Source organism: Rissa tridactyla, chromosome 6, assembly GCF_028500815.1.
Source record: "Rissa tridactyla isolate bRisTri1 chromosome 6, bRisTri1.patW.cur.20221130, whole genome shotgun sequence".
Taxonomy (NCBI): Eukaryota; Metazoa; Chordata; class Aves; order Charadriiformes; family Laridae; genus Rissa; species Rissa tridactyla.
The window spans coordinates 10032399-10046386 of NC_071471.1; the positions used below are offsets into that span (position 1 = coordinate 10032399).

At 51.0% G+C, this 13988-nt stretch overlaps 1 protein-coding gene across 4 annotated transcripts in view; it reads right to left on the reverse strand.

Annotated features, from left to right (window-relative positions):
* KCNAB1 (potassium voltage-gated channel subfamily A regulatory beta subunit 1) overlaps positions 1-13988 on the reverse strand; it is an 84682-nt gene that overhangs the window by 49615 nt on the left and 21079 nt on the right. The window contains exon 1 of one of the 4 annotated variants that reach the window (XM_054204439.1): positions 872-1135. The exons of the other annotated variants lie outside the window; for them this stretch is intronic. Coding sequence (XP_054060414.1) covers positions 872-1092 — 221 coding nt within the window. The 5' untranslated portion in view covers positions 1093-1135. Of the gene's footprint in view, positions 1-871; positions 1136-13988 lie in introns of those variants that run through there. 4 annotated transcript variants of the gene reach the window in all.

Sequence of the window (13988 nt, forward strand, 5' to 3'; positions counted from 1 at the left end):
CGGCTAAAGTTGCCTGGAGCCCTGTGCCCCTCACTGCCGTCCTCATGCCTGTGGGGATCCCCTCGCTCCGGCCACTGGGAGCTCTGTGCAGGGCTGCTCATGGGGGCAGAGCATCCCCAGGCTGTTTCCTTTTCCCAGTGCCAGCAACGTCACCCGTTAGTGGCTGGAAAGGGACATCCTGAACAGGCAGAAGCCAGACGCCAAAGTCATAGAAACCCTTCTCATTTTCAGCTGAAGGCACGACAGAGAAGCTTATCAGCTACCCACACGAAGCACTTCAGGCTGAAGTCACAGTCGTTCATTATTTTTCCTGCCTAGATTAGGAGGAATAAAAATCTGTAAGATGCATGAGGCATTTTACATGAATGCCCGTGATATTTTTTTTCCCTGCATTTCACCTAAAATTGGTTCTGATCTCATCTTCACTAAGCAAACCAGGTGAAAAGTCAGTAAGCGATCACCATGATGAAATGATACCTAAGGCAGATCCTTTTTTTCGCTCCATACAGCATACTGCAAATGAACTTTTCCTGTCCAGCCTCAACCGTGCTTTGCTAATTGATTTTTATGCTCATTAGTACCAATACAAGTTATATTGAGCACTTAATAGAAACCATCTTAACACAGCTATCGTAAATTCACGATGTTGTATATCATCTACCCAGGCAAGTGATTTTTTTTTGTATATAAGCCTGCAAAAACATTAACACCCAAATGCTATTCAGCTATGCACAAGTTTAAAAAAATCTATTAATAACCTCAGTATAGAGCTCCTCTGCAAAATCAGATGCATCCAGGCAGGCAATTCTTTAGAGGCAAAGTAAAGAGCTATTACACTGCAACGTAACAAAGAACAATACCGTGACCATACCTATATTTCATGCCCGTTTGCTTTGCGGTGGATTCTTTTAATGAAATGTGGTGCTGAGGGGTAAATGTCCCCAAACTGCGAGCAATAATAGCCACTGTCCGAAATTTTGCCCGGGCTGCATTCACTACGTTCGGGGTAGTGGTGTTCTGCTTGCTGATGAGTCTGTCTTCACCATTTCGACTCTTCAAGTTGTGGTCTGTGCAGGCGATGGACACTTGCATCGCGCCCTCGGTACTCCTTCAGTCACCGTCCAGAGCCCCCGGCTGCCCCCACGCCGGCCACAGGCTGCCCAGCAGCGCGGGGCTCGGTCCCAAAGGCAGCCGAGGAAAACTGCCGACCTTGAACTCACAGAAGTAGCCGAGGCAGCGGGGGTCTCCAGGAGAGCCGGGCTGCCTCCCTGCGATACCAGGAGGAGAGAAGCCCTGAACTTGACAAAGCAATCGCTAGCGCAGGTCTCGGCTCGCTCTCAGCTCTCCCCTTGCAATATTTGCTGCTGCTTAGACACAAGCATCCATCCAGTCAGGTGCGTTCAGAAACATAAAGCTGTTCCTTCATGGTGAACCGCCCGCAGCAGCCGCCGCTCTGCCTTGATGCAGCCTTGCTCCTGTGTGCGGGCTTTAAATCGATGCAGGCATGCTGCGAGCGCTGGCCCGCGAACTGCTGAGCAGGCACAGCCTCGCCGCCCGAAGAACCATCCACTCGCCAGCCGCTCTCTAAGGACCAGCGATATCCATGGGTTCTCCTTTGCCCAGCTGCGGCAGCCCGCTACATCCCCGCGCCGGGGCTGGCTCTGCGGCGGCTCCCGGGATGGCCCCGGCTAGAGCTGCGGGAAGCCCGGGAACGGGCCTCCTTTGTGCTCAGGGGGAAGGCAGGCGTTTCAGGCAGATGTCTCCCGTAAAAATAGCTGCCGGCATCGCTAAGCGAGGAGAGGACCTCTTATAGCAGGGAACAATTCGATGTTAAAATGGGCTAATTGTGAGAAGGGAAAAAAAAAAAGGGGGGGGGAGGGAGAGAAAAATGGCTCTGCTAGAGCGTGCCAGTGAGTTAACACGTTAATCCCATGTTTCTGGCACCCGGAGCCGCTGCCTGCAGACCCACGCTGGCAGCAGTGCCAGGGTTAATCCCCTCTCCCCCCAGCATCGCCAGAGGAATAAACCGCAGCGCAAAGTCTGTGAAGCGAACGGTCCCTGTCCCTGGCTGCCGTGGGGGCTGCAGCCGGAGCAGGGAGCCCAGTGCAGAGCCCCCGCTGCCCACCACCGTGTGTCACCTCTCCCGGAGCACTGGCCTTGGGCACAGAGGGCAGGGGCAGCCTGGGCGGGGGGCTGGGATGGTGAGCTGCTCCCCGGAGCGGTGTGGGGGTGAGGCAGGGATGGGGGTGGTTGGGAGTCACCCCTGGGACCCCTGCCCTTTGCTGCCACCCAGCAGAGAGGTCCTGGGGGAGGACAGGCGGTGAGCAGCAGTTTGGGTGCACCCTGGGTGCAGACCCCCGGGAGAGGGTGCCCACGGGGTGTGCATGGCTGGCAGCACTGAGCAGGTGGGTGGGAGAGGGCTGGGGTTGCCCGCTGTCCCTTCCCCAGCCTGGCACAGGCCGGTGAGAAAAGTTCCACAGGGGTTCCCCACACCCCACTCCTAAATCTGCCCTTAGACCACCAGGAGGGCTGGGGTGAGGGTGGGGACACCTCCGGGGTCCTCTCACCCACCCACTGCTCATGGCCCAGGCTGCCCAGGACCCTGTCCCCTTGGGGTGTGAGTATTTCCCAGGCTGGAGACCCCCCAGCCTTTCCACTGACCTGCCGTGCTCTCTCCTGCTCATGGCACACCAAGGTAGGGCAGGAGCAGAGGCAATAAGAGAGAAGCTGGAGGTGCTGGTGTGGCCATGACGACTTGTTTTGAACTCGGGCTGACAAACCTCTGATTTCCTCCCCTGCAGCGGGGGCACAGCACGGTTTTCTCCCCCACAGCCATCCTGCTGAGGAGGGGGAGCGCGGGAGCGGCTGGGTGGGCAGCCGGCAGCCAGCCAAGGCCACCCACCACCCAGGGTGACAGGGTGAATAGCTTCTGATGATCTCTTTGCAGTTCATTCATCTAATGGCTCATTAACACTTATGCAGCACATTTCTTTGAGGCAGATCTGGGGGGTGGAAGTCAGAAAGCTAAGTAATAACTAGCTGAACTAACTGCTGCAAGGCTGTGTTTCAGACACAAGATTTAGCTCTGAGAGAGTTTCCAAACATCTAATCAGTAAGTTAGTATTGCATATCACAAATAAATGCTGTTAGATACGCAGAAAAGAGTGTGTCGTCTGGGGGCACAAGCCACAGGGTCACTGACACCAAGGTGCCCCATGGTGGGGCCTCATCCAGGACATCCTCTGTGTCTCCATGGGACTGGGGGATGTGGCTGGCACGTTGGTGGTGGCACCCATGGGGCTCTGCCTTGGCAGTGCAGTCAGCCCAAGTAAGCAGACTAAGCACTCACCCAGCTTTTGGAGCCCAGCTTTGCCTTTCAGAGACCAAAACAAGATTGACAAAACTGGGATAATTTCTCTTTCTGATGGATATGCAGCAACCTCTTGCTGGGCACGGATGTTTCAAGGAAGAAGATGTGGTTTTATATCTTGCTCTATACACATCTGAAAAGTTCCTGTCGCAGCCAGCGGTTGGCTCTGCGGGTGCTGCCAAGCAGCGTGACTTGGTCCTGGGGACGTGGCTGGGTACCATCACGCAGGTCCTGGTCACCGTCCCAAATGCCACTGCTGCCCACTCCCTGGGGTGTCCACCCAGGGAGGGACAGAAAGGAACAGTCACATTCTGCACTGGCACATCCCGCAGAGCATATTAACTCAAGCCGCTTAGCTTCAGAGGGGTTACAGTCTCTGCCAAAGAAATATGTATTTAAATACGGGATTTATTTCATTTCCCTGAACAAGATAATCACTTCTAGACTAAAACGTTAGAATAACATAATTTTGTATCATGAAAATCCCGAGATTATAAAACAAGAAATACGTGACAGCCTCGGTGGAGGAGGGTGCTGGGGTGTGGTGGGCAGCTCAGGCTCAGCCACGAGCCCCTGGCCAGGCTCTCCCTGCCGCTTCAGTGCCACCAAACCGCTACAGACCCAGCTATTTGCCAAGACCTACGTATGCATTTCCCCCTCCGAGGAAGACGACAATCACTCATTAAACAACTTCCTTAAAATGCTTCATCAAGCAAATCTGTTTTAACACAGACGCCCAGGACCATGCTGGCTTTGCCTTTCCTGTGATCCCCGTTAACCCCCGCCCCAGGAGCCGCTGCATCCATCCTGGGGTCCAAAATAGAGACAAGAGCCAAACACAGACAAGCAGGATGCTCTGGCAAGTGCAGAAGCCAGGAGATGTTTTGCTCCTACACAAATACACGTCTCGATGCCCTGGGCAGTCTGTTTCTTTGCCCAGGACCTTGCAGGGGTGGGATGACGAGCATCGCTGCAGCCAGCAGAATGGAAACTTCCAAAAAGCAAAAAAAAAAAAAAAATACTTGATTCAGACCAGGTCTGGTCCCTGCGGAGGCATGGTGGGGGGCTGGGGCCGTGCAGCCCAGCGGGTGATGAAGGCAGCCCTTCCCCGGTGATCCCTGCAGGCAGGGCTGGCAGTGCCAGGGCACAGCGGGTCTCTGCTCCTGGGGCCGGGCAGCAGCACTGCTCTGGCTCTAAGGAGTGGGGAAAAGATGCTTCTGCAGCCCAAAACATAAAAATAAACCAAGGTCCTTCAGTCTGGGTTGGATGAAACATTTCAAGCTGATGCAGACCCAGCCCTCTGGCACGGCTCAAGCTGAACGCACTGTTTGCTTCTTGCTTTTTTCTTTTCCTTTTTTTTTTTTTTTTTTAATTTCACCTTCTGGTGAAACGACTTTGAAACTTTATGCCAAGTCTGGCTTGAGACTTCGCCTGATGGCTGTTTACACTAATTACTCTGCCGCGCCATTCTACCAAAGCAGAGCATTTCACTGGACAAATATCAATTAGCGTCTCATTCGTTTCATTAAATTTAAGCTTATTGCCAGCTAAACCTGTATTTTTGGTAATACCAATATGCTGTATATAAATTCTGGCAGGCTCTGTCAATCTTTTAAGATGGCAGGTCTTCATTTCATGCCCTTCTTGAGCTCAGACCTAAGCAGGAGGTTGTATTCATGGTAGCCACAGATGTTAATTAAACCATAGGCACTGCACAGGCAGTGAGGCCAAGGCAGCTGGTGAGCATGGGGTAAAAGGTAGAGCAGATCACCTCTGCCTCCCTCCATCCCTGCGTCGTTCATGCTTTACTAAGTAAAACCTTTTTAGGAAAGAATTTTCATCACCAGCTGCAAAGTTCACGTTTCTACCTAAAAAAGTAAAGTGGAAATTTTCATTGATCTATATAAAAAAAAAAAAATAAAAATCTGATTTTTCACATAAATAATCTGAGTATTTCTCAATCTTTAACCTTAATTTCTTACAAAATTGCCTTATAAATTTTGAGAGCTGATAAAACAAATCTGAAGAGCTGATAAAGCAAATCTGTCCCAGTTATCTCCCTGGGACGAGGCACTGGGGCTCTGTGCCCGAGCGGGTGAGCACCCAGGAAAGCCACTCGACTCTCTGCACCCCCCTCACTGCTGCAGGGACCTCGGCAGCTCCCCGGCTCCCCTTTAATCACATTTGTGCTTTGCAAGGGAGTGGGATTGGCACATCTGCAAGGACACGTGGGGGCCGTGAGCCGGGCGGTGACCATGGGATGTTCTCCATGAATCACAACATAATTAGGGCACGTTTTCACCTTATTTCAGTGGGAGGTTTATGCACCGTGGAAGACGCCGCATGGTGTTCGGCTGCAGGTTGCAGTGCGGAGGAGAGCTGGACACCAACCACATGCAGCCAGTTACATAAACCCACATCCCTGCAGGCCAACCAGCAATCCAGGTCACCAATAATGATGCCATCCCAGCCAGTTTAAGCTCCTTAACTGAAATTATTCAACGTTGACAGAAGATATCAACTTAATGCAGCAGTGAACGTAGCACCCGTCAGTGCCAATGTCAGCTGAGCCCCTCGGCAAAGTTTCTTTGCTGGAAGCCTCCCTTTTTAGCAACGTGTCATGGTTTAACCCCAGCCAGCAACCAGGACCATGCAGCCCGTGTCTGCATATAGACCGTATACTGGGGGGAGTATGGTTAAGGATAGTTTCCAGCGCCCTTGGGGGCTGCGCCGAGAGCACCAGCCGCTTGCACCAGGTTACACTTGCACAGCCACAAGCCTCTCCCAGGGCTTGTGGAGGGACTTTGCCAAGCTGGTGTCCCCACTGGGCACTGGGGACCTCCTGTGAGCTGGGGACAGCAGGTGCCACCAAGCCAGGTGCCTGGGATGTGAATCTGGAGGAGCCCTGGGATGCCAAGCATCCCCACGCCTGCCTGCATGCCCGTACCCCGCAGCTGAAGCTTGTGCTGACCCTGGGGCAGCGTTCCCATGGCAGGTCGAGGGCATTTACTCCATGGCACAAAGCAGCCGTCTGCTTTTCCCACTGGGGGCTGCTGGTTGCCTGAGCCCCATCTCTTCCAGGACATCCCCTGGACCAGCCCCACGGATGGTCCCTGAGGGCGGTGGGCAGGGAGGCAGGGCTTTAGGAGGGGGACACAGCTCAAACCGCTTTTGTTCCCGATACCACCGCGATGCTATGCATAAGCAGAAGTTTGCGGTTATTGTTGCTCACTACAGCAGTGCAAATGATCGGCGTTGCATCACCACTGCATAATTACATGCAACATTAAATGCAAAGTCTGAACCATTTTCCCAGTGCCGCAGAAGCAGCCGCTCCCCGCCAGCAGCCACCCGGGCCGGGCTGACAGCAACTCTCCTTGTGGGACCTCATCTGGGTGGCCTCACCAGCAACCCTCACACCAGTAAAACCAGCACCTAACCTGCCTCTTGGGTGCAAAATGCAGCCCAGTACTGGCCACTGCATCACCTCTACGCTGGCAGCTTTCCCTTTGCTCCCTACGGGGAAGAGACCTGCCCTCTGCACCCACGGCCAGAGCAGGGCCAGAGACCAGTGAGATGCAGCAGAACTGCCAAAGTCACCAATTCCAGGCTAGGGGCACATTACAAACATGATTTCAGCATTCGTGATAGAGTTTTAATCACATTGGACATTTTGACAGGTGCTCAGCGGGACTTTGCACGCAATGTAACTGGATCAGCCAAACTCCAGAAAGCTGCATGGAAGCACCAAAAATTCATCTGGCAATGCCGAGGTGGCAGGATCCTGCTCCAGAAGCAGGGCCTGGGGAATGCAGGGTTCTGCCCATGGAGCTTTTCCACCTGAAAAACGCCCTTTATTTTATTTAACAGACCAGACCTTGCTACTGCAACCAGAGTCTGTCCACAGCTGCCTTTCCAAAACCCAGAGCAGATGTTCCAGGCAGTGGTCTCCAAGACTGGCGTTCATGAGAATTATGTTAACACACTGTCACAAATCCTTGATTTTCAGACTGCCATACGATAACTCTCCCACAGCACAGCAGGACACACTCAGGGAAATTCTGTGTTATGTCCCAATAAAAGTTTCATTGGGCCATAAAAGCTCTGATTATAAATACAGCCCGCGTACATCTCTCAGCCGTTTCACTCCATCTCAATAGCTGTTTGAAAACAGGTTTCCTGCTGGGCTAATTACTTATGATTGCAGCAGTTCCGTTACATCTCCGTAAATTGGGCTGATATGGACACTGGCGAGATAATGAGCGCGGCCACCCAGGAGAGTGGGGAGAAGAGCCCAGGAGCGAGCTGGCATTAGGACACATCTCCCTAAAGGGCTTTTGTGATATTAATTTCAATTAACAGCCAAGGCCCTACTGCAGTGGGATGCTCGCCCGCTCAGCTGAGGAGTGGTCCCATCTGAAGCAGCAGCGACGAACCCCGCAGCGATTTGTAGCTCTCTCAGGGCGTATCTAAACCCACAAGGAACATTTATTTTTGACAACAAAACTGGAAGCTTGGCAAGGAAACGAGCTGCATAACAAAAGCACTGCGCTTATCTAGCAAACAGTCGTCATATTTTCACTGGTTTCCACATGAAAAACTTAATTTGCATTTGTAATTGCACTTGAGGAAGACTGATCAAAATTTCCATTAAATATTTTTTTAGTTAAAACGTGTCCGTTCTGGCAGGTTTTCAGCCCAGCTCTGCCTGCCTCCGACAGCACATGAGATTTGTTATCAGCTCCAGCCCCGTGCCCAGAGGGCTCCATCCTCCCAGAAGGGACTGAAATCGGGAATGTACCGGTGCGGGCAAACGGGGCCAGGCTGCTGGCCCTGCTGACATGTGCAATGTGTTAAGCCTGGGGTATAAATAAGGCAGCATCATCCCAGCCCCGGGGAGAGACTCCATGCAAAACTGTGAACGCTGCCCTGCTCTTGCGCAGAGATAATCCCCACGTCCGCGTTACAGATTCTTCAGGATGCGATGAAACGATAACCGAATCAAAACCGCCATGAAAAATACACTAGCTTTGCTTAATTCTAATTAGAATTGAGCCAGATACCAGCAGGGTATTAAATGTGTGAGACGGCTTCCCTGCGGGCAGCGCTGCCGGGAGTTCCTGCTCTGCCCGAGCGGGAGCTGAGCCCCCAGAGCAGGGACCCTCGGCTACGGCCTCCCCACGGCTGCGCCAGGGCTCCCTGCGGAAAAGGGCCTTTAAAAATAAGCAGCACCAAAGGAGAAAATATGTCTGTTCCAACTTCCTAAACCCACCAGGTGTCAGAGCCCCCCTCCTCTTCTTTTTTTTTTTTTTTTTTTGCATGCATTTCTATATGATATACACAATCTGTACATCCTATAGAGATCCACTCACAGGGAACTCATGAACAAGCTCCCACTTAATTTTCAAGCCCCCCAGGTGTCCGAGGCACCCGCATGCCAGCCCTGCGGATGCTCATCGGCTGCACCAGGAGCACCCACTGAGAGCCGACAGCACCCCCGGTACAGCCATCGGGCACCGAGGGAGCCGCCTGCTACCGAAGCATTTTGCAATGGTTATCCAGCTCCACACAACATTAAATAAATTGTCACTTAATAGGACGTGAAAGAATCAATACTGAAACCGAGACCCAGAGCTTCCATGTCTTACAAAGAGGATGTAACCTACTGGGCGCCCAATTCAATTAACCGGTCACTTATCCCTGCAGATGGAAAACATCCACCAGCTTATTGCCTATCACCCTATTAACTGCACTACTCCCCACTCCAAACCAGGTAATTTAATTTTTCCACGTTATCTATTTCATTTCTCAGATGACTGAAAGCCAGTGGCTTACAAGATGGGCTCCAGAAACGACCATTATATTAATGCATTGTAATACATCGAACATGATTAAATGTGATTAAAGCACTTAGAGCTGCACAAAGCTCCATTGCACAGTACAAGAGGTTTTCTTGCTTTTTGTCCCCCACCTTCTATGCGAGGCTGGAGCCCCTGGCACGGGTATCCGCTTACTGAGCGGTGCATCCCAGGCCTGGAGGAGAGGAGCATCCCCAGCAGCAGCAGTGTGGTCCTGGGAGCCTGGCAATATCCGCACGGTGGCTGTGCCAGGCTCAGCGACAGCAGACAGCACGTGGCGGCAGGTTGCTCACCACTTTTCTCACTTCTGTTGTATTTCAGGGGTTTTCAAGGGAAGTGGATCAGGCCCCACACATCCTTTCTGTCCCAGGGAGCTGGAGGGCAGAGGCTGGTCCAGGGACACCGGAGGAAGCGATGTCGGCCCCACCGCCTGCCCTGAGCACAGCCCGCGGCTGCTGGCCACAAACCTGCCCCCCTGCAGCAGGTGTGAAACAGCAACTAAAGGTTTTCAACCACAGCCAGTTTTTCTACTATAAAAATATGGAATAGTGCAAGGAAAGTGAAGAGTTAGAGAAATGCGCTGAGGTTGGCAGTTTGTGGCAAACAAGTGGTTTTCTATTTTGCCATACTCATCTTCTAGACCACGCATACAGACAAGGCAGATCTTTCCCAGGTTAACCTGACTGATAAATTTATTCCAAATAAAGCTCAGCCCAAGCTATGTTCTTCCAACTTGCCTGTGCTTGTTGAATAGAAGATTTTAGGCAGTTACGTATATTATTCTGTTATTCATACACGTCAGCTATCACCCAAGCATTACTTGTAACAGCTTAAAACTCTAAATTAACTTATATGAAGAAATATGTTGCTAAGGTCTCGGTTTTGGATGCTGAATAATACACAACTCCATTCTGCCCTTTTCCGGGACGCACTGTAGCAGATGGATGACTAATTATCATGCAATAACTTCTGAATCTTTGAGATGAGCTGGCAGAGGGTCAGAATAAAGACGAGCTACCGGAGACTGCGTTTTTTGCAAAACTTTCTTCCAATGGATACCCCTTTGGCAAACTTCCTATTCTCCTGGGAACACTCAGCTTTCACTCCAGCTGCATCCTTCTCCAGCCAACGTGGGGACCTGCGCTCTTTTGTGAGCAAACTAATGGAAGTTGAGCGTCTCCATCAGTGATTATCTTATACAAATCAATACTGAATAATAAGCACTATTAAAATATCACCTTCCCAAATAGTATTTTTTTTAAGAAGAATTTTCATTCTTCTCCCGAGATTCTCTCTTTCAGCTGCAATAACACTTCCAATTATTAAAGTGAGTGGCACAGGATGAGAATCCCATCAGCTACATCCAGCAAAATTGGTACAAGACCTCCCTCCCTGCATCGGAGAGAAATCTCTTCCCATTGACCAGCACTCCCAAAATAATGAGAGGCATCTGTTGGAATTAGTCATTGAGGAGAATTATCACATCACCCAGAACAATGTCTTTTGCTGAAATGCAGCAGATTACTAAGAAGTGATCTTCAGTCCAATTAATTTTATCATTGCCTTTTCACACTGCCGGGGTCCTCTTTGGGGAACGTGATACAGCAAGAAGTGTTGCGTCAGCACTTCCTCCACAACTTAGTTACTAGCCTACATCACTAGTTTAACAAAATCATCATTTCAGGGCTTCTGGAATCTGCTTTTTACCTGAACGGGGTGACTTCCTCCACCCGTCTTGTCAGGTCTTGCCAGAGCAGGCTTTGGGACCATTTTGTTGAAAATATCACCTTCCCAAATAGTATTTTTTTAAGAAGAATTTTCATTCTTCTCCCGAGATTCTCTCTTTCAGCTGCAACAACACTTCCAATTATTAAAGTGAGTGGCACAGGGTGAGAATCCCATCGGCTACATCCAGCAAAATTGGCGCAAGACCTCCCTCCCTGCATCGGAGAGGGAGGGAAGGGGGTGAAGGCAGATGCCCAGGGGTGAAGGCAGACTCTGCTGCCGGGAAAAAGCCAGGGGCTGTGGGAACTCTTTAGCTCCCTAATTTTTCTTCCACTCCCTCTGGACTAAGGGGAAAAATATTGGTCTTTTCCCTTCCAGAACGCTCTGCAAAGACTTTTTAACTTTCATTTTTGCACCCGAGGCAGGAGCACGATGTACCTCAGAGTGCTGTAATGTCATTTTAGTAAATTAAATACAAGGCACTGTCAAGTCTTCAGGTGATCTCCAAGCACTGCCAAGCACTTCCAAGCCAAGGAAGCTGTACTTCCCAGGGCCAGTGCTGGCCAGGCAAGTAGTCCCTGATCTCCGAGCATATTCCAAATGGTATTGAACAATCACTTTCATACTGGAATTGTGCCTATTTAATTAACAAAAGGATTCGCAAGAGGATTGGTACTTACTGCCAAATGCATAACCACTCATTAGGTCCTCAGGGGAAAAGAATAATTATGCTTGCAATCTACAGGGTGCCTTTCTCTGCCATGAAAATTGTGCGTTTCACCACCCCAGCCGGGATGGGCAACCAAGGGCTGTCGGGGGAATCTGCTTACCCGGCCTGCGTCTGGACAGCCAGGATATGCAGCTCCCCCCGACAACCTCACCATGCCTATTTGGACACACCAAGGACACTCGTGTACTTCACAGACACCCCAGGAAAAAATAGCAACCGTGCTCCTGCAATTATGGAAACGCTGTGTTGTCTTCTGGAGTCTTTGTGGCATGGGGATGAAGCCAAGTAACTATGAAAATGCACACTGAAAACAAGAAGGGAAAAAAAAAAAAAAAGCTTATCAGGCAGTAGCAAGTCTGCAGGAGGCAGTTTAGCCATGGGAAAAGCTGCCTTTCAAGTCAGCCTCCCCGGGCAGCGGCACACGGCAGAGCCGGGGGGAGCCCAGCTGCCCGCAGTCCCACCCAGGGGGGCTCTGCCTGGCGGCGAGACACAGAGATAGACAGGTGGTCACCTCAGTATGGGGAAAAAAACCAGAATGATAAAAATACATTGCAGTTAATCATTTTGGCTTGCTTAAGTTGTAAAAAAAAAAAAAAAAAAAAAAAAAAAGCAACTTCTTATTCAAGGATGGGTGCAAAGACTCACCGGGCTGAGCTCCATGGCTCGCTCGCTGAGCACGCAGGGCCGATGCTGGTACTCCCAGAGCACACCAAACCCATCCCTACTTGCACCAGCACGATGGACTGCCCAGAGAAGAGGAGAGTGGTTGACTGAAGGAGCATCCTGACATTCTGTAGTTACACCTAGTATTTCATAGCAGACAGCGCTAGACAGTGTATCTAGAAGTCCCAAAGCAGAATCCCCAGGAGCTCCCCCACCCCAGCACCGCTGCAGGGCACACGCTCCAGTTCTGCCCGTGGGAGATTTGTCGCTCCTGTGTTATTTACTGGAGTTGGTGCTGGGAAGCGGCCGCAGGCTGGGGCTGTGCCATGGGGCAGCCCCACAGCAGCACCCCGGGAGCCAGCATCCCCTCCTCCAGGGCTGGCATCAACCATAACCTAAATCTCCATCCGCTTCCCTGAGCTGGCAACTATGTCCTGATGCTGGAGTAAGTCTGAGGAAGAGGAGAAAACTGCAAACCACTGATGAGGGGTCCCTGTGCCCGACACTCTGTGTTAAAATTACCTGGACTGGAGTCACATCACAGCTTTGCCTCCTCTCAGACACTCTTTGATTCTGCTAAATCCTTTCCGATATCCCCAGGTCTCCGAAGGACACTTTTTATCCAAAATGTTTTGCCTTTGGAATCTGCTGGACTGGACAAAATATTTCATTTCCAGAAAAGTTTCCTCTTTACATTACCCCAAGTCTGCATGTCTTGCAAATTCTGAATGCAATGCAAATTTGCTAATAATGACCACTAGTGTACCAACTAGGATTAATAACGAAGAAAGAAAATCAAGGGAATTCTCTAAGCACAGACTGGGCCATCAACCTGCACTGCCAGGGCTGAAAAGGGGCATTTTCTGCTCATAGTGGGAGACCCGCAGTGGGAAGGATGGGGATGCATCAGGAGGAGTAACTGTAGGGAGGGAGAAAGATGTTGGAAGAGCAGCTGCCATGGCGTTTGGTTATTTACTTCAATTAAGCAAAGCAAAAATGTTGCAATTGCATCAGTATTTGCTTTGATTTGTATTGAAGGGCGAAATCCATTTTTATTGCACCTGAACCGCAGCCATCTGCGATGCCAGGCGCAGAGTCAGCATTGCCGGAGCACACACCGCGGGTGGTGATACGGAGTCCTGCTCTCAGCCTGGCACTGAAGCTAACTTCCTTAAAGCCTGGCCAGAGCCTGGGTTTATGATTATTTCCTAAAGGATGGAGCCTTGAAACAAACCAGCAGCAGCTGCTAGAGGGGGTTTAGCTGGGATTTTCCTAAACTCAGCCCCACTTCTATCCACGGTTCGGCACCTTGTGTCAGCATGATGTACAGCGACGTCCCAGTCTCAGCAGATCCCAAAGTCAGCCTAACGACTCCCAGATAAAATCTGCTTTAACCAAGACTGCGCAGACCGAGTTTCCTCCCAGGCCACACAACACACAGACTGCAGACTTCAATCCTGCATATAAATATCCCAAACTTTCCAGTCGGCCCCCTGGAGAGATGCTGGATCTGCTCTGCAGCACCGATGCCGCTGCGGGGAGCAGGGAGCAGGCTCAGCAGGCAGCCCCCTGCCCACGGAGCTGGGGATTTATTCAGCATCTGGCGGCGCAGGCTTTCAAGCTGGAGTTTGACAGGAGCAGA